Genomic DNA, 24,171 nt, shown 5'->3' with positions numbered 1-24,171 from the left:
ATATTTTACATAATTATGTAACACAAATTCATATATGTGTGTGCATATGCTTTGTATAAATAGTGATATTAGACAAGATTAACTAAAGATACTTTAATAGCAATTACAAGGCAAAACATAAATCTTTCATCTAATAATCTCCCCCATGCAGTATAGATTCTTGAAAATGTAAATACAATATATACATTATATGTTTAACATATTTTCTGAAATTCATACATTTTCTTCCTTTTTACGTACTGGAAAGAAGCGACTCCTCAGTTATGGCTTCAAAAGTTCATCCAAAGTTCTAACAGAAGATTCATAAAGAAATCTGAAACAAAGAAAAAAAAGACTTATTTGCAGAACAATAAATCACTGAGAGATTTTAAAAAATTGAATATTTGTTGCAGCACTTTTAATCTTATTTTTTATTAACATCTTTTGTTTTCACATCACCTTCATTTTTTAATATATTCCTTACCCCTCTTGTACTGTGACAGCCCTCCCAAAGAACAAAGAGTGGGAGAAAAAAAGACAGGTTCAGCAAAACAAATTAACACAATAATTTTATCTGACAATTATCCATCATACCCCTAGTTTTTCTGTTCTGCAAGGACAGAAAAGAAGGAAATTTTTTCAGTTCATCTCTGGGGCCACACTTGATCATTATAATTACAAAGAATTCAATGTTTCTTTTTTTTCTTCTTTCAATTTACATTATTGTAGTCATTGTGCATCTTATTCCCCTGGACCCTTACTTCATGCTGTGCTGCTTCATATATCTTCTCAGGTTCCTCTGAATTCTTTATATTCATAATTTCTTATTGTATAGTAAAAGTCCACATATAACCATGTGTTTAGCTAATTCATAATTAATGGATATTTCCTTTGTTTCTAGTTCTTTGCTACTGCAAATAGCACTACCAATGATTATTTTAGTGTATATAGGACATTTTTATCTTTAACTTCCCAGGGGTTCATGCCTGGCAGAGAGATCTCTGGGCCAAAGTATATGGGCATTTTAGTCACTTTATTACATAATTCTAAATTGTTTTTCAAGAGTATTTAATACAAAGCTTAGGCCTAGAAGTAGCATTTTCCTTCATTCCCAGTTCTGTTCTTTTATTTTCCTTGAGATTCTACAACTTTCTAGAATTGCATTTTGTTTCTCCAAATATATTGTCTTATTCTTTTGTTTAGCCTTATTAAGGTATCACTTTGGTAATTTTTGTCTCTATTAAAGTATTAGCCCATCAATTGTGAGCATCCAATTATTATGAGCATTTGTTTTTTGGTCTTTTTGGAGGGGGGAAAGCAGGGCAATTGGGGTTAAGTGACTTGCCCAAAGTCACATGGCTAGTAAGTATTAAGTGTCTGAGGCTGGATTTGAACTCAGGTCCTCCTGACTCCAGGGTCAGTGCTCTATTCACTGTTCCACCTAGCTGCCCCAATTATGTGCATTTTAAAAAAACCTACTATATATGAGGCAATTTGCTAGATGCTTGGGAAATAATGCCTACTCAAAAGTACATACCTACGTGTATACAGCATAAATATTAAGTAAATAAAATATAAACATATGTAAATATTATATAAAATATAAACAGAAATAATATTATATATATATATATATAAACAAAGGAGTTAATACAAGGTAGTTTGGAAGGAAGTGAGGGCACTAACAGGTGGGGGAATCAGAGAGAAGATGATGCTTGAGCTGCATCTTAAGAGAGGAACTTTGAGGCAGTAAAAGAACCCGAGGAACTGAAACATGAGATCAACAGTGCAAAGGCACAGCAACAAAGCTAGAGTGTCATATATGAAATATGGAAAGAGCAAAGTTTGACTGGATCATAGAATATGGGAGGAAGAGTAATGATCAATGAGGATGAAAAGACAAGTGGCTGTCAGGCTGTTTAGGATTTTAAAAGCTAAACAGGAGTTCATATTTTATCCTAGAGGCAACAGAAAGCTGCTAGAAATTGATAAGTAAGGGTGTCATACAGTGAGATCTGTGCTTTAGGAGAAGCAGTTTGGCAGCACTTTAGAAGATAGGTTGAAGGGAAAGACTTGAGGCACTGAGACCAATTAAGGGGTGGTTGCAATAATCTAGGCAAGAGGTAATAAGTAACTAACCTAAGGTGGTAACAGTGTGAGTTGAGGGAAGAGGTAGATTTTGAGAAATGTTGTGAAGGCAGAAAACAGCCAGATGTGAAAAGAGAATAGATATATGAGGTCAGAAAGAGCAAAGGTACAAAGGCACAAAGCTGGGAGACTGGCAAGATGGTGGTGCCTCTGACAGAAATAAGAAAGTTTGGAAGGAGGGACGGTTTGGGTAAAATACAATGAAATCACTTTTGGACATTTTTAGCGAGACTTTTGCAGAACATCCAGTTTGAAATGTCCATTTAGGTAATTAGTGTTATATAGATCTTAACAGTTAAGACCAGTTAAGCAAATGAGATTACCAAGACAGAAAGTATAGATGGAGAAGAGAGAGTAAGAGAGAACTTTGTAGAACAATCACAGGTAGGGGGAGTGATGCAGACGAAAAGCCAGCAAAAGAAACTGAGAAGGAAAAATCAGAATGATGGAATAAGGAAAGAGTGTGTTTTGAAAACCCAGAGAAGAGGGATAATTAACAGTGTCAAGTGCAGCAGGTAGGAGAACTGAGGTCTGAGAAAGGATAATCTGTCAAGCTCTGAGAGAGGAAGACTGAAATCACTTAAAATTACTATGTTACTATGTGTTTTTGCAGTTTGTTAATTTAGGTAATAAAATACAAGGTGCATATGTATTTAGTATTCATTTTGGCATACTCTATGTAATTTCTTTAAATATAATAGCAAACTCCATGTTTATGTATCTGGGTATAGTAAATTTTTATTTTAACATTAGAACTCATACTTTTTGGAAATCACCTGATGCAATGTAGATTTTGTTCCAGCTTCTCATTTTTATTCTATACCTATCTTTATCTTTTAAAAATATATTTCTTGGGGCATCTAGGTGGTGCAGTGAATGGAACACCAGTCCTGGAGTCAGAAGGACCCAAGTTCAAATCTGGCCTCAGACACTTGACACTTACTAGTTGTGTGACCTTGGGCAAGGCACTTAACCCCAAATGCCTTGCCTTCCCTCCCCCACCCCACCCCAAAATATATGCATCTTTTTTACTGTAGACTGTTGGGGGGGTGTTAATTCATTCTGTAAATCTCATTTTATTTGGGTTATTTAATCCATTCAATTTTAAGTTATGATTAGAGACCAGTTAAGATATCAGGACACGAAGAAGAAGTGAAGCTTGTCTCCCCAGTCAGCCTCATGAACAAAAATCTCATGAATGCCTGACTGATTAGGAGAAACCACAGTATATCATCTTTCAAGCAAAAATCATAAATTTTACATACATGCAAATAATCCAGGGCAGAGACTCTGGGACAGGGTCAGGATCATGGATGCAGATCTGGGGAACAGAATATGACTGCAGTGCTATCACTGACCTCAGAGTGGGGATTAGTATCTTTGGCCCAGTCACAGAACCACAATTCTATTACTAGATTCTAGGTGGAAGGGACTTAACACAGGTCCCAAATACAGGGGGCTATAGAGCTATTTCTCTAACACAAGAGAGAAGATGTTAGAGCCAGATGCTAGAGTAAGACTCGGGTGCTATCTCTCTGGCCCAGGTGAGGAACATTAGAGCCAGATAACAGCCAAAGAACTGGGCCCAGTGCTAAAGCTTTCACTCTGGTGGGGAAAGATAAGACTTGTTTCCAGGAGGCTTGCCTCAAAGAAAAACACAGCTTAACCACAAGATTAAAATTCATAGAAAAAAGTTTTTAAAAATACATTAAAAGTAAAATTCTGAATGAAATAGCAAAGTTAGAGGAAAAAATAGGAAAAGAAACCTGAGTTATTTGGAAAAAAGATTTGGAAGGTGAATAGTATAGTAAAAAGTGGTACAAAACCACACCCAAGTAATAAGGCTCCTTGAAAATTAGAAATGGGCCAATGAGAAAAGAATTATTCCATGACACAACAGGACACATTAAAACAAAGTCAAAAAATTTTTAAAATAAAGAAAATATATGGTATTTTATATAAAAAACTGACCTGAAAAAGAGATAACAGAAATAACTTAAGAATAATTAGACCATCTGAAAGTCATAACCAAAAAGAATCTAAATATCTTTCAAGAAGTCATTAAAAGTGTCCAGATATATTAGAAAAAGACGACAAAAATAAAAATATAAATAGTTCACCAATCCAACAATGTTGTTTATTAAAAAAAAAAAACCTAAAATATGTTGGAGCAAAATCAATTGTCTTTCTTTTCTTTTTTGCTTTTTGGAGGTGGGAAGGCAGGGCAACTGGGGTAAAGGGACTTGCCCAAGGTCACATGGCTAGTAAGTGTTAAGTGTCTGAGATCACATTTACACTCAGGTCCTCCTGACTTCAGGGCCAGTGCTCTAATCACTGCGCTACCTAGCCACCCCTAAATCAATTGTTTTTCAATTGAACTAAAAAAGCAGGTTGAGCAACCATAATTTCAGAAAACAGCAAAAACAGACAAATGAGAATCACATTTACTGAAAGATACCTTAAGTAGTAATTTAATTTCAAAACTTAACATGTTGTTCTACACCAGTAGAACAACATCTAAATACTTGGCAGAAAAGCTAAAAAGAGTTCCAGAGATAAAGACAGTAAAAGGATATTTTTAAAAAGTCTAGAAATATGTGCAAAGTTCCACACCTGCGGTCCCCCTAGCTTTGCAAAAGAGTACAGTAGGGCTACCTTTTCATCTCTTCTTTAAAGCTAAGCTTATTCTGTATAATTTTACCAACAATCATTTTTTATTATTTGTAGCACCTGTAATTTCCATTTACATTCTTGTAGTTATCTTGTATATGATTTTCTTGACTCTGTCTCCTTTGCTCTGCTAGATCACTGTTAAATTCTAGAATGAGTTCCCAAAGGAAGTTGTAAAAATATTTTCCAGGGGCGGCCAGGTAGCACAGCGAGTAAGAGCACCGGCTCCAGTGTTGAGAAGACCTGGAGATCAAATCCCGGGCTCAGACACTTAGCACCCACCCAGAAACACCTGGCCTTGAGCAAGTTACTTAACCCCAATTGCTTAGGGGTGGCCAGGTGGCTCAGCGAGTAAGAGCACCGGCTCCAGTGTTGGGACGACCTGGAGATCAAATCCCGGGCTCAGACACTCAGCACCACACCCAGAAATAACTGGCCGTGTAACCTTGAGCAAGTTACTTAACCCCGATTGCTTAAAAAAAAAAAAATTTCCGGTGAACTATAAAAGTGTGAAAGATTTTATTATTAGTGTGGTATGATTAAGTATCTGATAGTAGGAACATATGTGGCCTGAATCATAGAATTATGGTAGATCTTCCCACATCCTCTGGCACTTCATGTTTAAATCTCTTTGTAACTTCAACCCACTACTACTACTTCTGTTCTCTGAGGTCAAATAGTATAAATTTAGTCCCACGGAATCAGAATTTGAGAGTGGGAAAGGACCTGTTTGGTCATTCACTGCAACCCATACAAGATAGGAATTCCAGACAGGTATCTTTATTCACAAGATAATTCTTCATAAACATGAAGACTGTTATCATCCCTCCGCCTCCACCTTGCAGTTTTCCCTTTCCCAGGTAAAATATCTTACATTTCCTTCAATAGAACATTGAATATAATGGTTTTCAGTCCTCTCAAGATCCACATTGCCCTCTTCTAGATATGCTACAATATTAATTCAACTTAGCTCTAGCTATTTGTTGCAGTCTAATACTATTTGACTTTGTTGTAAATATAAAATATTACTATTTTATTATAAAGCAGCTCACTAAATGCTTAGTATGAACTTCTATTTCAGACAATATCAGTTGTGTATAGACAAGGACTACTTATAAAAAATGTATTAGGAAAGGGATATTACTGAGTCAAGCTAACATGCAAGCTCTTGCACATAGGACTTTATATGAACATAAATGATTTTTACATAATACAGTTAAGATTTATTTTGCTGATCCTAAAATGCTAATCAGCCTCACAGCAGATTAAAACATTTTTGGACATCAGCACTTTGTTCTGTGTTTGCCTTATAAGTCAACCTAGTACTGTTAAAAAAAAATTGCCCTGCTGGTGTTAAGCAAGACATAACAATTCACATTTTCTCAGCAGTATTTTGTTTTGTATTGTTGTGGATGGGGCCCAGAGGAGACCGTTAAAGTTTTCTGAAAGTAGAAATTAAAGAAAGGAACTCTTTTTGTTTTGGTCTTTTTTTGGGGGGTAAGGCAGGGCAGTTGGTGTTAAGTGACTTGCCCAAGGTCACAAGGCTAGTTTTTGTGTTAAGTGTCTGAGGCCACATTTGAACTCAGGTCCTCTTGACTCCAGGGCTGGTGCTCTATTCACTGTGCCACCTAGCCACCTCCTACAGTTTTCTTTAAGGATTTGCTTCTAGAGGTTTTGGAGTAAATTTTTTTCTCTGTTTGTGCCAGCAATGTCTTTGTTCTCATAATAGCTATTTACAATAGGAATTTTTTTTTGTTTGATCATTCCTGACTTTCGAATTTGAGTCAGGGTCAAGCTATGCATACATATGGAAGAAGCATCTGGACTGAGCCTCGTTCATGTTTTGTGTCCTGACACTGTTTTCTCAGGACAGTGAGTACTGTAATAGTCAAGGATCTTAGAGACAGCAAAGGCTAGAGATCTGTAAGCTTTCAGCTCTCCCAAGACAACTTGATCCAGAATGAACGATGTATGAACTCTCAGTTCTTAGTTTCAGTTCTGCAAGTTCCTAACTTCAATTTGGGTCTGAGTAAGACAATTTTGGGCTTGTCCCTGCCAGAGTTTCTATAGAATGCTGCTAGATTCAGCCTCTGTCAGGCAGCTAAAAAAGCTCTGCAAGTTCAGAGCAAAAGAACTGTAGATTCTCCTTTGGACTATGTTACCTGCCCTGGTTATTCCACTGTAAACTTCCTATGGGACCGAGGGCTGAACTGGGGACCCCACTCTGCTCCCAGGGTCAGAAGGCAGAGAATTGCTGCTCTTTTCTATACTTGCTTCCTTGCCCTGGATCACCACCCCTATGCACAGGTACCTTCCTCAATCTACAATAGGTCTATGAAGTAGCACTGAGGTATGAGTGACAGAACTGCCAGTTGATATATGTTCCTGTTCTTGCACAAGGCCAATCACCTCTTTACCAGATATGGGACCTCTTCTCTGTACCTCTAGAACAAAGCTGAAGGCACTTATTCAGTCCTAGTTCTAATTGCTCTACCCAGCATGCCTCCGCCTTCTCCCATCTGTAGTGTCTATGGATCTATCTGCTTATGCTCACCTCAGTAGGAAAAAGGACTCTGTAATTTTTTTTTTCTTGGCTCGCCCAATCATGATGACTGGTACATTGTCTAGATCTGTATGGAATATTTTTGGGGGAAGAGCTGGATTAGACTGTTTGTTCCTGCTGTGACATCTTGGATGGTTCTCTTCCTTTATTTTCTTGCACTAGTCCTAGTTAAATACTCCCTTGAATCAAAGGGAATAAATCTAATCTTTCACATCTTTTTTTAAGGCAACAATCTTATTTCCATCCTACACCCCCCAACTCCACCTCATTTCCCCAGACAAAATATACCGAGTTTCTTCAGTCATTCCTTATAATACTTGGTTTTAATTTCTGTCACTATCTTAAAATTTGATGTTCTTCAGTTGGTTGACTTTTTTTTTGTAATTAAAACTATACAATATTACAAAAGTGGACTAAATAAGACTACAAATTCCATTTAATTCAACAAGCATTTATTAAATGTTTATAATGTGCCAGGGACTGTGAGTCTAAGAACTAGATATAATATGACAAAAAAAATGAAGAAGTCACTGTCCTAAAAAGGTTAAACTTCTATGCCTTTTTAATCTTTGTACCCTGACTCACACTACTCCCAAAGCCTAGAAAACCCTTACTATGACTGCCGTTTGGTAGGGAAAAATAAAGATATATGATTTTTTTTTTATTTTGTTTCATTCCCTTTTTTTGGAGGGCAACTGGGGTTAAGTGACTTGCCCAAGGTGCTAGAAGATATATAATTTTGCTTGTTTTAAAGGAGTAATTAACTTAAACCTATATCTACCAAAGCTGATTCAAACAGAGATATTATTACCATGATGACTGTGTGAAATTCTAAACTTGAACTTCCTGACCCTTAGTGGCAGGAACTAACAAATTAAGATACTTTCATTTAAATATACTTAGATTACAACCTCCAGAGTTGTGATTATTGTTTCTGTGGCATATTTAGCTTTTTACCTTTCAATGCTATCCTCTTCCAAGGTAATTTCCATGTATTTGTTCAGTATTCTTTGAATAATGGCAGCAGCATCCTTAACCTTCGGATCTTTATGTTTACCTATATAAAGAAGTTGCATTATAAGAGGAGAGTTAAGAAACAAAATTAAATCTATAAATCTGGCAGTCACAAACACCATAAAACATCATAAGGTGTGTTATGTTTATCTCAATATCTAGATATTCACAAGAAATAGATAGGTTATGATCTTTATCATCAGAGGAGGGGCCCAGCATAACAAAAAGGACACTGGATTTGGAGTAAAGGACCTGGGTTCAAATTCCAGCTCTGTTCCTTATTCTTTGTGTGACCTTGGAGAAGTCACTTGACTTCTGTGGCTCTATCTCTTCATCTGTAAATTAAAGAGGCTGAACTAGATAATCTCTAATGTTTTTTTTAGCTCTAAGATTCTATTCATCTGGGCTATGGTGTATTTAATTAATGCCAATTTACTGAAAGAAAAGTACAAAAACCACTAAGTGGATTCCCAATTCTGCTAATTGTTATAACCTTATATGAGTCATTTAACCTAAGTCTCAACTGTCTAATTTGTAAAATTAGGTGTATGGACCAAATGATCTCTAAGGTTCCTTTCAGCTCTAAAATTCAATACTGGAATATATTCATCTCAGGATCATCTTTCCTCCATTCATTTTTTCATATGCCACTTAGGACAAATGCCATTTTAATTTTCCTAGATCTGTAACTTGGCCCTGAATGTCCAATATTTTTGTGTGAGATAGACAAAGTCAGAGAACATATTTATTAAATCATAAGGTTAGCAAAAAACTAAAGATGGCAAATGAGGCAAGATTCAAAGATATCTCAACAGGCTAAAACAAAACTAATAAATTGTGCTGTGTACACTGTAAATGTCATGTGTCACCTAAGGCAGAAACTGGCAGTAACTAAAGAAACATCTGTGTTGAGGAAAAGCTAAAGTTTGAGAGAAAAAAATCAAGAAAAGAGACTGATATAATCCAAAGATCAGACCGGTTCAGAATGAATTGGCTGCCAGACAGCTGAAAGCTAAGGTAACGTCACTAAAGTTAGGAAGCCAACATTCTGTGTGAGGAGAATAAAAAGCTGGAACTCAAGCTTTTTCAAATCTTAGATCCATTTTTTATTCCTGAGTTTTATATGAACTTCCCTGGCTGGCAATGAAACCCTACTGAACCCTCAGGTAAAAAGGTTCATACTTTATGCCTCCTTCAAAAATTCTTCCCCAGACCTAAAGGTTATGGCTTGATAGAATAGTAATTGTAGCAGGCCTCTATCAAAGTATGCTAGCTCCTCGGTCCTCAAACTGGTAGATACTTTTTAAAATTTTAGACAAATACTAAAACTTATATACATAAAAAGAAAAAGAAACATTATAAACTTAAATATTAAGTAAAAAATAAGAAAAAAAACATGTCACATGCACAGAAAAAATGTGGAAGAGGACTCAGGTCTATAGCAATAACTTTCCATTTCAAGAAAGCCTACATGTTAAATACTATGTATTATGTTAAAAGCTGCCCATCTTAGCTTCCTTGTAGGTTTTCTTTTCTACTCTGTACACTTTTTACTTTATTCTTTCTCTCCCTTTCTCCCCACTCTCCCCTTGAAATGCTACAATTAAACATGGATATATTTATATATATATAGACTGATATATACATACACATATATGTATATACATACATATATAAACATATGCTTTCCTTAAGAGATTCTATTCCTAATCTTTTTGTGTTTCTGCATCTTTTTTCCTATCTCTCCTAACTCTTCTACTTTACTTCTACTTACTACCTTGCCCTATTATTTAACCTACCCCCCTTTCCCATAAATCAACACCCTTTTATATATCCCTTTGACTTACTCCCTCACCTTCCCCTCTAAAGATGCCTCCTTTATCCTCTCTACCTTGCCTATTCCCTTAGTTTTATTTATTTCTAAATTCAGAAGACTCTTACACTCTTCTAGATGTGTATGTATTTTTCCCTCTTTGAACCCACTCCTGTTGAAAGTAGGTTTCCAGAACTAACACCCCCTTCTCCCCCATCTAATTCCTCTGTATCAATTCTTCCTCTTCTACCTCATTTGTATAAGAAAATTACTCTTTTAGCTGTTCAATGGTTTCACTTTTTAGAGTCATATCATATTCACGTCTACCCCAATCTTTTTATAAGCTACCTAATTACTAATAACAATCTTAGACATAGGTTTTATATTTTACATACATAAAAGGTAAACAGTCTGTCCTTACTGAAACACAAGCAATTGGTCATTGCTGTGTGCCTTATACTTCCCTTGGTTCCTATATGTCAAATCTTCTATTAAGTTGAGGTTTTGTTTTTTAAACAAAGCCCTGAAAGTCTGACAATTCATTAAATATACACTTTTATTTTTTTCATTCAGAATTATACTTCGCTTTGCTGGGTATGATATTTTCAGCTGGAAGTCTAGTTCTTTTGCTCTGACATATAGTGTTTTAGTGTTGCCACTGCTAGGTCTTAGGTGATTCTAATTGTGGTACCACCACATGTAAATTGTTTTTTTGTTGTTGTTGTTGCTTATAACATCTTGTCCTTGAGTTGAAAGTTTCAGGATTTAACTATAATATTCCTGTTTTTTTCCTCATTGGATCTCTTCCAGGTAGTAATCAGCTGAGTTCTTCTATTTCTACTTTCCTCTCTTCTTCTAATGCTTCAGGACTATTTTCTTTAATTATTTCTTGCATTATTGTATCAAGATTCTTTTTCTTATCATAGCTTTCAGGTAATCCAATTACTTTTGTTTTCTCTTCTTTTCTTTTGCTTTTTTTCTTTTAAATTTATTTTAGTTTACAACATTCAGTTCCACAAGCTTTTGAGCTCCAGATTTTCTCCCCCTCCCTCCCAAGATGGCATGTAATCCAATATAGGTTCTACATATACCTTTACATTAAACATATTTTCACAACAGTCAAGTTGTAAAGAAGAATTATAACCAATGAAATGAATCACAAGAGAGAACAAAACAAAACAAAAAAGAGAGAGCAAATAGTTTGTTTCAATCTGTTTTAAGACTGTAATTCTTTCTCTGGGTGTGGATAGCCTCTTCCATCATGAATCTTTTGGAACTGAATCTAAGAACCTTGCATTGTTGAAAAGAGCCAACCAAGTCTATCAAAGTGAGTCATCACAGATACGTTTCTCTGTGTACAATGCTCTCCTGGTTCTGCTCCCCTCACTCAACATCAGTTCATACAAGTCAGCTTGCTCATCATTTCTTATAGCACAACAGAATTCCATTACATTCATATACCACAATTCACTTAACCATTCTCCAATTGATGGGCATCCCCTTGATTTCCAATTCTTTGCCATCACAAAAAGTGTCGTTATAAATATTTTTGTATATATAGGTCCTTTTCCTACTGATCTCTTTTGGATACAGCCCTAGAACTGGTATTGCTGGGTCAAAGTATTATGTACATTTTTATAACCCTTTGCACAAAGTTCCAAATTGCTCTCCAGAGTGGTTGGATCAGTTCACAACTCCACCAACAATGCATTAATGTTCCAATTTTCACACATCTTCTCTGGCATTGATAATTTTCCTGTTTTGTCATGTTAGTCAATCTGACAGGTGAGATGTGGTACCTAAGAGTTGTTTTGATTTGCATTTCACTAATCAAGTGATTTGGAGCATTTTTATATAATAATTATAGATTATCTTTAATTTCTTCCTCTGAAAACTGCCTGTTCCTTCTTGATCTGTTCTCCAGGTCAGTTGTTTTTCTTATGAGATGTTTCACATTCTATTTTTTCATTCTTTATATTTTGTTGGGTTTTTTTCTTGATCTCTTATAACTTCACTGGCTTCCTCTTGCCCAATTCTGATTTCCAAGAAGCCATTTTCTTCCTTAAGGTTTTGGATTTCCTTTCCTAATTGGTTGACTTTCTTGTCATAATCTTGTTTTTCTTAGATTATTCTTATTTTTTGTTTTAGTTTTTTTCTCAATATCTCTCTTAAAGTTCTTCAATGAATTCTTTTTGAGCAAGTGACCAACTAACTACTCTTGGGGATTTCTTTGCTTCGGTATCCTTCTCCGAAGATGAACCCCAGTCTTCTCTATTTCCATAGTATCTCTCTACGGTTGGATTCTTTCTCCTTTGTCTGTGCTTTTTTTAAAAATTTTTTTGCTAGTTTTGATAATCATCTCTAGCTCTGGAGTATGGAGGATGGTGCCTCTAGCCTCAGATGTTCTTCAGTTCTCCCTTCTGACCTTGAAGTCAAACCAAGACCTCCAGTCTCAGATGAGTGCCCACAGCCAGGGATTTTCTGCCCCACTGCTTCTGCATTCACCAGGCATGTATTGGTTCCTGTGTCTCCACAGCACAGTTGGGTCTGGCGTTCCTAGTCAGCAGAGGTTCCCTAGATTTTCCCCTGCTCAGACATCCCACTCTCCTCACTGTCTCAGTGGTAAAAGTTCCTGTGGCTGGGGACAAAGCAGCCTCCCAACCCAGCTAACCAGGGGTTGCCACCTGTTGTTTAAGCAGTCCCTAGCCTGGAATTTTTTACTCTTTACAGGGTCCAAACCTCTTCCTGGAATTTTTCTTCACATCTCAGATTGTTGCAGAAGGACCCCTATTCTGCCCCACTCATATATTTACACACTCTATGTTCACCCTGAGGTGCCATTTTATCTCTTTTGTGAAGGAAAATATTCAGAGTTTGACATTTTCAGACCAATACTGAAGTCAGCCTGGACACTTCTATGAATCAAGGCAATCCCACACACCATATTTATCCTGCTCATCTCCAATCAGCGATGGTGAAAGTGGATCTGATCTAGTTGAGTCCAATATAGCAAAGGCATCAGAATATAAAGTGGAAAGAGTAACTAGTGATAAAATCTAAGATTACTACTTTCATGAGTAGAGCTCAGGAGTTTAGAGGAAGGCAAGAGTAGTAGGAATCCTGCTGGCCAGTCCAATAGGGATTTGGCCCAGGCAACCACTTCACATGACTAAACATCTAGATAGTATGTCTGAGGCCAATAGAAACCAGGGTTCGCTGGAGTCTGCTCCAAGATTGCTGAAGTAGATTTAGAGCAACACTCTTCAAAGGTAGGCAGAGAAGTCACACGAGTGTAATCCAAAGAAGCTAGAAGCATCATATCTGTTTGGGAGGTAGATAACTGGGAATGAGGATATACCAGCAACTAGTAAATTAATTCTAATAGTTCTAGTTGAGATTTACTGGCTGGGAAGGCCTTTGGGACTGTACATGTACCCTTTGATTATGATATTCAGTCAGGTAAATGGTTAAGTTGAAGCTGCTTTAATAAAAAAGGCTTAGTAGATAGGGTATAGATTAAGCTCCTGGGTTCTCTGAAGATGTTCTAATTCTTATGGTCAATGATGAAGTATCATATTACCTCAGGATAGAGCCTTCAGGCCTCAAACTGACAGCTACCACCTTGCTCTCTCAGATGGCATAGTTTTCTTTTGCACTGGTAAGTTCATGGCTCTAAAAGGACTCACCTTGTTCAAAAGAAATAAGACTGGTAAAAAAGAAATAGAGAGGCGTCATATACTAATAAAATAAATATAATCCCATGGGGAAAAAAAATCCAAGAGCTCAGGAGTTTAGAACCAGAGGGAAAAGGTTGATGGAAAATATTTGGTAATTATCTCTAGAGGTAGAAATAGAAGTGTTACTGACACTGAAATATTCTACATACCACCTGGATAGAAAGAAAAAATGGATGAAGGGTTCAGAAAACAGATCACAAGCCTGTCACAAGGACAGGATATGTTAATACTGGGGAATTTAATTATCCAGACTATCCAGATATGTTGTAACAATCTCTGTCAAAAGGACATTAGTTAGTAATTATTTAATTCACCTTAAAAAAAAGTGGAAAAATTAACAAGGATATTCAATTCTGAGTCAGACTGCCACCAACAGAGAGGAACTAGATATTAGGATAGAAATGATGATAATGTTCACATGAAACAACCATTTCACCTTAGAATTTGTGATAAAGAAAGATGGTGTAATAGTAATGAAATTTGAAGATCCTTTTGTATTACTAAGCTAAGAGGTACTTAGCACCTAATTTCAAATTAGCCCTCTGTTAAAAAAACCAGAAGGTATGATCCCCTGTTGCTGACACACAGGAAGGGCTGAACAGGGAACCCCTGTTGCTGACGTAACAGGAAGGCGCTGAACAGGGAGGAAGTATACCATATTTAAGGAAAAGCACAAGCTGCACAGTCAAAATTTCCTGGGGTAAGCATTGTGGAGGCAGGCCAGCTGCTGCTGGACTGAAGACTGAACTGAGAAAAGGAATGAGAATTAAGAACTGAGACAGAATTTCTTAGAGCAAGCCACGTGGTGGCTGGATAAAGTGATTTGGATTTTGAGAATGGAGCTTATGGTGCTGAAGACTTCCAAGGGCCAGCTGGAGTTGCTGAGGATTTCGATTTCCGTGGGCCACCTGGAGCTGCAGAAGACTGAGGAAGCATGACTGTGGTGCCGGAACTTTGTATAAATGCTGCTGTGACTTTGTTAATGTGTATAAATGTTCTTGCGGCTTTGTTAAAGCCTTGTCTTCCCAGGAACAGAGACAGTGAAGGATTTGAGATTGGACTGAACTCTGTGAGCCCCAATGTGGAGCAGGAAATGCATGGAGAGCTGGACAAGGAGCTGCGAACTGTCTGCCTTTGAACTCAGGTGGCAGTTGGTTAGATTTGGGAGGGAGCTGGGACCATGGAAGAGGAGCTGAAAGCCTGCCCTGAAACAAGATAAAAAGACCTCTATGGGTATTGAGTAATGACTGTTTAAGTTGTAACTTAATTGCACTCCATAGGTGGAGAACTTTGACTTTTGTACCTTGTGACCCTTAAGGAGGCATTAAGGATGATTAAATGATTAAGTTGCTAAAGGATTGTGCTTTGTTGAAAACTATGTGACCACTTTGGTGATCACATAGTAGTAAGTGACCATTTTAGTAATAAATTGTTGAGTTCTGACATGGTGAATGCTGTATTTTGATTTTCTGTGATAAGTTGTAACATTCTGAATGCTGTACCTTGATTTTCTGTAAATGTTTTGCTCTGATTCATTATTGAATAAATAGAGAGTTTGCTATACTATGTAATCAGACCTTGAAAGCTGTTCACAGCAGCAGTCCTCTGGAAAGCTGCTCATGTGTGGCTTTACAGATGGAAACACCTGGATATGAATTCTGGATTTTAAAGGTTCAAAAAAGGTTAGTTTCCCATTGAAAGCAAAGTGAAATGCCTAACACTGAAAGAAAAACAAATTGATGAGGAAGTAAATGGGAAATTTTCTAAACGGCCCAAGGTAAATATGGATAAATATACAAGCAACTTAACAACCAATTCAGATTTTAAAGAGAGGTATAGAATACAGGAGCCAAGGAAAGTAATAAAGGCTGAATATAAAAGCATCACACATTCTTCAAAGAATAAAATTAGGTGTATTAAAGTTCAGAATGAATTGAAATGAATGAGAAGAATTAAGAATAACCAAAAGGAAACAACAACAAAAAAGAATTACTTCCAAAGATAATTTTTTAAAAAACCTAACAAATGTGATTGCTAAACCACTTTCAGAAATCTCTGAGCAGTTTAGGGAAATGAGGAAAAGTACTACAGGATTGGAGAAAGGCAAATATAACCCTGATTTTCAAAAATGGGAACAGAACGTAGTTTGCATATTATAGGCAAGGGAACTTGATAACGATTCCTGTCAAAATTATGGAAAGTATTATTAAAAAAAAAGTTTTATTAAAAATAATTAATTAAAAATTTAAAAGCATTAGAAAAGGAAGCAGGTCCAACATGGTTTCAACAGGAATTGGTCACACCAGCATTTTTTGATTGGATTACTAGAGTGATAGACAAGGAAAATCCTATATCATTAACAATTTTCTATTTTGGGAAAGTAACAAAAATCTTTCTTACAATTCTAATGAAAAATATGGAGAAATATGAACAAGATGGACTAAAGTGACAAAGAATTGGCTGAATGATCAGTTCAAATACATCATATGGTTCAAGTGAAAAGATGGTCCCAGTGAACTGCCGCAAAAATCTGTGCTCTTTAACATTTCCATCAATGACTTAAATTAAAGCATAGATGGAATATTTATAAAACTTGAAGATAACCTAAAGCTGGGAGGGAAAAGCTAACACACCAAACACAGGATAAGATTTTAAAAGATCCTGACAAGGTAGAATGTTAGGTCAACTCTATGAAGATGAAAATTAATAGGAATAAATTCTTACACTGGAGTTCAAAAAAATTAATTTCTGAAGATGCATGAAGTGTGATTAAAGAAGAGATTTTTATGAAAAAGATGGTAGGTTTTATTGGAATATAAGCTCAGGGAGTCAACAGTGACATTACAGTAAAAAAAAAATAATAATAACCTAATGTGCCTTTACAATACATAAAAAGCTACAGGGTGAAGGAAATGATAATATATGCTGTTTTGGTCAAGAAAAGTAGACTATATTCATTCCAGGCACAACATTTTAGACATTTACAAGCTAGAGAGAATCTAGATTTTTTTCTCACTATATTTGTATCCATAAATGTAATATATATAAAATGTGTGTATGAGCATATATATGCACAAAAAAGAAACTTAACAACAGAGCAACACATCAAGCAAGGTCTTTAGAGAAAAAGGATATATTTCTATACATAGAACTGAGAACTACAAAGTATTTCACTGTATACGGGTTACCTTCCTTGAATTTAATTTTTCAATGATATAACAGGATTTAAAGAATTCGAATCCTATTTAGTACGGATCAGAACTGGACCTGTGATTTTTTTAAGTACCAGACACTCCTAACTAAGGAAATTACCTCTCTACCAATGCAGATAAGGGCTTTCTCAACAGCTTCTAGTCTTAGAGCATTGTCGAGAGAATTAAGAGGTTAAATGACTAGCCCTGGGTTACAGAGACAATATGTGTCAGTTTAGATCTGAACCCAGGGCTTTTTGGTTTTAAGGCTGGTACTCCATCCAGGACACTATGTTGAAAGTGAATTTCAAAATCCTATATGATGTGAAGTCACAAGAAATAAAGGAAAAAATCTGACTTACCTTTACTAATAACCACAATCATACATACAACAGCTGTGAGGCAAACAATGCCTTCAATTTCTTCAGATGCTATGCAAACTGTCAATTCTTCCAAGAATGATCTGTTAAAAAAAAATGTGCTTATAAATATGCCTATTATGGGATTACATGAGCTAAATTGGCCTCTATATATGTTGACCATAACACTGATCAGAAATAATAAACATGGTCAGTTAGAATAATTTATGTGTACAAATTCATAATGATGAAAATTATCCATATCCATAAAATTAAATATTTAAAAGGAAATCATTATATACTAAAGATTAATAGCATTTACAGGTCAGACTTAGATTTTATATAAGGAAGCAGGACCAATATGGTGCATTTAGGGTGTAAATATGGAATGCATTAGAAAGTAAGTAGTGTATATTTAAACAAATGCAGCAACAAAAACTGCTAAAGATTTTATTCTTAAAGGAAAATTAAGTCTTCCAAATTTTTGAATGAGAATAATAAAATATGCCAAATTTTGAAAATTAATAAAAAAGTCACTGAAAGTTCCATAATAAGAATAAAACAAAGCAAAAATGTTTTACCTAACTACCTTTACGGATTTCATTATGATTCCCATTAAACACCTTGAGAATGGTGGAAGATCGGAAAGGCATTTGGGCACTGAAAACTCTTCTGTATCTGAAATCTGGTAAGAAAATTTGAAATTAAATATATGAACTAATACATAAGAAGCAATCTGTATGATTAAAATAAATCCATGGCTTAGCTAATACACCTTTTTAGCATACTTTGAAAACTACCCCCTACACACTTGAAATAATATTTCAATTTTTCTTAAGTACTTAAATACCTACAGTAGGTAATACAGCACATAGAACATATAGGTAACATAGCATGCAGGACAGGTAGCTATCGTGTTTCCCCGATAATAAGACACTGTCTTATTATTTTTTTTTTTTGGACAGAAAAACACCAGAGGGCTTATTTTCAGGGGATGGCTTATTTTAATGAACATTGACAGCAATTTTAATAAACAGGTAAATGTGAACAAAAAAATGTACCTTTATTCAATAAGCAAATCACTGAGGAAGAACCGGATGACGCACTCACTGCTGCAGCTCTGATTGGATGCAGCTCGGAGCGCAGCGTGCGTTTCACAGGGCGGGGGGGGACGGTGCATACAGAGGGTACCGTAATGTAGCGTGTAGCGCAGGGGATCACCTTCACTACAGCAGCAATCTCAATAGGGCTTATTTTCGGGGGAGGGCTTATTTTAGAGGGATCTTACACAGTAAGGGGAGGGCTTATTTTCGGGATAGGTCTTATTATCGGGGAAACACGTTATGAGCAGACAATTAAAGAAATGGTCTTTGCCAAAAACCAAACACTCTCTGGGTTTGTCAAGCAAGTCCTTGATACAAATTCAGCATCTGCATGAGAACCTATTTCAGGTCTAAGGTCACTCTCCAAATGGGTATCAGTTTGAATTAAAAGATGAACAGACCACGAGAGAGGGAGGAAAAGAAGAACAATTTCAGAATCAATCTCTAACTGGGACTACACAAAAATTTGTCTTTTGTAAATTTGAGTTTCTATTTTATGTTGCCCCTTAGATTTCTTCCTGCCCTTAGTATTTTTATTTATATATGTTCCTCCCTACAACCCCATGAGTTCCTATAGCTTTCCACCTTTCCAGATGGGGGAAAATAGTGGCAAAACATCCATGTTTATTTTTAACCACATAAACCCCTTCTTCCACTTTTCTAGTGTTCAGGGAAAAAGTATTCTGTGAATTTTCTAATTTAAAAAGAACCACAAAAAAAAGAGAAGTCTTATATAAAATGATGTAAAGGGAAGTGAGCACAACTAGAAGAACAGTTTATACAATAGCAATACTGTAAAGACAAAAAACTCTTAAAGACCTAGGAACTCTGATCAACAAAACAGAACCAATCACAGTTATAGCTCCAGATGAAACATGCAACCCACCTCCAAGCAGAGGTGATGAACTTGAGCGTTCATATTGAAGCATATTTTTCTCACATGGCTAATGTGGGGATTTGTTCTGCTTCGACTGTACTTACTTGTAACAGCATGACTTACATGTTTTTCTTAGTGGGTGAGGGAGGAGGAAGAGAAATTGGAATTGAAAATGAATTTTTTTTTTTAAATGTACCATCTCTTGAGACATGAAGGTTCTTCCAATTTAACCATATGCTATTTCTGGCACAGTTCTTCATACACAAGTGCTTAAAACATGGCAAAATGTATATATGTACAGAAAGGTCATTTTGGTGATAACACATAAATAGATTCTACATAAAGTCCTATATTCAATAAATTTTTATTTCAAATCCTATTTTTAAAAAAAGGGGAGTAATATAGCTAAGAAGGTGCTCAACTGTGCTATGGTCTATGAGCTGTAAAGAGACATTTCAAGTTTGTCCTTTGAACCCTGCCACTTTTCCACAGCCTAGCAAAGTGTTTGGCACATAGCTGGCACTCAGAAATTCCTGCTGATTGTCTAAGAGGATCTTACTAATAGCAAAGACTAAGTATATATACATAGGATGATCTAAGTATGGTATAATTAAAATGTGCTAAAGAAGTAGATGAGTAGGTATTTTGTAAAAAATGCAAAAGAAAGGATTCCTGGAGGCATTTAGTGTCATTCTTAGAGGTATCTGGACTATTTTAAATGTAGCATTAAGCCTGGTTTAGCAAAGAAGGGGAAGTAGACATCTTAAATGGAAAACATCTGAGGAATACAGTAGAATAGTAAATAGAATGGCAAAGTGTCTTGAATCCATGACATGAGGCTTGGCTGAAGAAACCAGGTATTGAAAGAGAAAGAGATAATATAGATGCCTTCAAATATTTGAAGAGCTGTCATATGGAGGAGGGATTCAACTTCTTTTTGTCTTCAGAGAACAGAACCAAGAACAATGGGCAAATGCTATATAGACGCACATTTTGGCTAGCTGTCAAGAAAAACTTATTCTTAAAAGTACAACTGCCCAAAGACAAAATAGGTTACTCCCGTGAAAAGAAAGCCATGGGTTCAGAGGTCTTTAAGCTGAGGCTGGATGTCCCCTGTCATGTTATAACAGGGGCTTCGTTTTATGTGTAAACTATATTAGATGGCCTCTGGGGGACTCACCCAACTGTTAAATTCTGTTGGTTGGGCCTGAAGTCAGGAAGACACATCCTCCCAAGTCCAAATCTGTCCTCAGACATTGACAAGCTATGTGACCCCATTTTCCTCACTTCTTCAATCTATAAAATGAGTTGGAGAAGGAAGGGCAAACCACTTCAATATCTTTGCCAAGAAAAACCCAAATGGGGTCATGAAGAGTCAGCTAAAATAACTGAACAACAAAATGTCTATTACAATTCCCAACCATATTATTGGTAATTATGCATATAAAAGTGCCCACCCACATACAAATAAAAATGGCTCAAAATCCTCATTTCTTTTAAGTGATCAATATAGTCTTGCTTACTATCCCTGGTTACCTCACCTAGACTCAAAGTTGTCCCAAACTGAAGGACTGAAAACCTTTACCCAGTAGGTTCCCTTGAACTGTTGTGATTCTTAAGTTAAATTTTTTTTTTTTTGCTTTTTGGAGGGCAACTGGGATTAAGTGACTTACCCAAAGTCACACAGCTATTAATCATGTCAAGATTTGAACACAGGTCCTCCTGACTCCAGGGCCGGTGCTCTATTCACTGCACCACCTAGTTACCCAAGTTAATATTATATTGACAGAATTTGAGATAAAAAGTGATGAACATTATCTATGAAAAACTGTGACCTTAAGTCATGGACATTGCTCCTCTCATCTATTCAATTCCATGATATCACAGCAAATATATAAAACACTGTTTCACCTCTATAAAAAACTAAGTGTTCAAGTAGTTAATGAATTTCAGGGACAAATAAAAAAATGATGGGGGCAAATGAGAAATGTAAACTCACATTACTCAGTTTGCTACAAATTTAAATAATCCCTTTTCAATCTCTATTGTCATGTCCTGTTCCTCACCCCATCAAAAACTTCTGCAGACCCTCAATCCTTGGTATACTGCTCAGTATTCCTAATCTTAACAACATTCCATACTTTTCTAATTCAAGGTCAAGATATGAGAGGAAAAAAAACTTCTATGCTTGAACCCATCCCATGCAACTTGTGGTTTATAGGGCAAGGAGATGAAACTAGGGGATTAAGTCTGCCAGAGAATGCAAAATGAGATGGATAAGTACAAGAATGAGCAAGACATGGTAATGGACCTATAACCTGAGTTCAAGGTGGTCCTTCCTGGCAGCCTGAAACCACAGGATCAGACTAGAGTAATGGTATACCAACAATCAAAGTCAGGTGGTGAGTATAAATCACTTACTTAGGCAAACCCTTAAAGATCAAGCAGAAGATTTGAAGAAGCAGAGAATTAACAGCTGACAAACTGAGAAAAAAAGCAAGTATAGATAATTCAGTGCAAGAAAGGTACAGGCACTTATGCTATATAAAACAGAAACCAGGTAGAATCTGCATCAGTGCTATATCAAGGCTTGGTCAGAGATTGAAACAAGAATATTACAAAAGACCTTTAAAATCATCTCCCATCTTCTCATTTTATCAATGAGCAAATTGAGATCCATAGTGGTAAAGTGACTATTTTCTTATTGTAAAGCCAGTGTTCCAATTGCTATACAGTGGGAACCAAGAGAAGTAAAAAGTGTTGATTTAAAATGGACTAGGATTTTTAACTGATCAGTAATCATTCCTGTAAGAAACAACAGTAACAAGGATAAACCATGGGTTCAGATCTTTTTAATGTAGTAAAATGAGGGGGAAATGATCCTAAACAACTACTTGATTATTATGTAATAACAAAACAAAAAACTAAAAAAAATCAACTCCTATTTTTCTTGGTCAATAAGGAAATAAACAGAATTAGAAACTCACTTCTTTCTTAAGAAACCAGAGTCCCATCTCTAGACATAAATAGGAGTTTAGAAATTTGTTTTACTATCAATGCATTTTATTGCATTTGTTAAAACAGAAAGTTGTGTGATGTATTATACTATACTTAATCATATAAGGAAAATACTCACATGATCCTTTTAAGGGACTTGTAAATTTAGACTGTCTCTGTGTTGAAAGGTGCAAGGGCTTGCCTGACAAGTGGAAAGAAGTAACACTCCCCAAGGATTAAATGGAAGAAAAAACAGTCTAATTAAGGGAGAAACTTCCCCTTCATGCACTCTGCATTCCAACCAAATTTAATTATTAGTTGTTGGCAAAATTTTCTCTTTCCTTTGTGCATTTCCACAAGCTAGTCAGTTCTCTCTTCAGGGATAGAATGTCTTCTACACTTAGCTTAGTAAACATGAGACAGAAAGACACAGTTTCATTTAGGACAAGTTCTCTAATATTGTATTATGCCTTTTTAAACTGTTGTAGCTAAAAGAATCTATCAAAAAACTGGCCCAACTTCTAGCGATATTATAGAGAAAATACTGTCTCTAAACTTGTTATCCAAATGGGTTTTGACAGAGCATAACTAATATCAGGAAACTTTTAAACTTATTTTAGCTAAGGCTGATGAGGGACGTGATTGTGCAAAATGAGTCTGTGAAGAAAATGCTAGTGCATAAACATCTCTCAGGCAAGAGTAGGAATCAGATATTTGCTTTGATTTGCTAATGAAATCTTAACTAGGCCAAAATGAAATCAAGAGTATCAGTGAGGGGGCAGCTAGCTGGCTTAGTGAGTAGAGCACTGACCCTGGAATCAGGAGGACCTGGGTTTGGATCTGGCTTCAGACACTTGACACACACACACACAAAACTAGCTTGTGACCTTGGGCAAGTCACTTAACCCCAATTACCCTCCCCTCCCCCCTCCAAAAAGCAAAAGAAAAAAAGAAAGAAAAGAAGAGCATCAGTGAGTATAAATGGCAATATGGTAGTTGTTAGAATTCTTCAAAGGTAGAGATCGAGACAAAGGGTCAAAGATCAAATATCATTTGTGATGATTTATAGGAACTTGTTTTTTATTTATAAGTTATAAATATTCTGTCTCTGATTTACACTTTCAGTATCCAGTTCACACAAATCCTCAGGCTGCCAGACTATTCCAAACCAGTTACCTGAATATAGTAAAAACTAAGAGCTGACATAAATGCTTAGCTGTGATCTTAAAAATCTAATAAACAATTATCTCAAATCTTTAAAACCCCTAATAAGTGATAGTGTCCCATAGGAACAGGTCAAAATTCTTTTCTACCAGAGAGGGAAAAACACATTCCAAGTATATTTTACTTGTTCCTCTTTAAAAAGAAAAATTCTATTTAAAACAAGTTATTTGAAAAATCAATCCCTAAGAATAATCTGCACTCCACACAATGGAAAAATTATCAAAGGAGATGAATTTTTGAAGGGTTTTCTCTACAAATACAATTAAAGGGAAAAGAACATCTATCTACAAAAGTCATAATTGTCTCATTTGAATAGCAAATAACTATGAACAATTTATGTTATATGCTGTTTATAAATGGATGGATAAATTAGAATACAATAATGTAATATATACCACCATTCTTCCAGGAACCTGGGCGAGCAACTCTTCAATCCTGATGCCCAATCACCTTGACAACTCCTCTAGTCAATTCTACTTTCATAATATTTCTCCTC

At 36.0% G+C, this 24,171-nt stretch overlaps 1 protein-coding gene across 6 annotated transcripts in view; it reads right to left on the bottom strand.

The window, feature by feature from the left end:
* Positions 1–78: 78 nt before the first annotated feature.
* Positions 79–24,171, bottom strand: part of NCAPG2 (non-SMC condensin II complex subunit G2) — an 89,780-nt gene continuing 65,687 nt past the window's right edge. For 4 of the 6 annotated variants that reach the window (XM_069086076.1, XM_069086074.1, XM_069086075.1 and 1 more), the window contains exons 26-29: positions 18,056–18,159; positions 17,478–17,578; positions 8,318–8,417; positions 79–313 (exon numbers count right to left, since the gene is read on the bottom strand). In XM_069086076.1, the coding sequence (XP_068942177.1) occupies positions 262–313; positions 8,318–8,417; positions 17,478–17,578; positions 18,056–18,159 (357 nt within the window). In that variant the 3' untranslated portion in view covers positions 79–261. Of the gene's footprint in view, positions 314–8,317; positions 8,418–17,473; positions 17,579–18,055; positions 18,160–20,634; positions 20,751–24,171 lie in introns of those variants that run through there. The other 2 variants (XM_069086079.1, XM_069086080.1) reach the window with 2 other exon arrangements.

Source organism: Petaurus breviceps, unplaced genomic scaffold, assembly GCF_028583685.1.
Source record: "Petaurus breviceps papuanus isolate PSGF00001 unplaced genomic scaffold, PetGlider_PUasm1.0 178, whole genome shotgun sequence".
Classification (NCBI taxonomy): Eukaryota; Metazoa; Chordata; class Mammalia; order Diprotodontia; family Petauridae; genus Petaurus; species Petaurus breviceps.
Note: the sequence above shows the minus strand (reverse complement) of the source record. Positions and strands in the feature narration are given on the sequence as shown.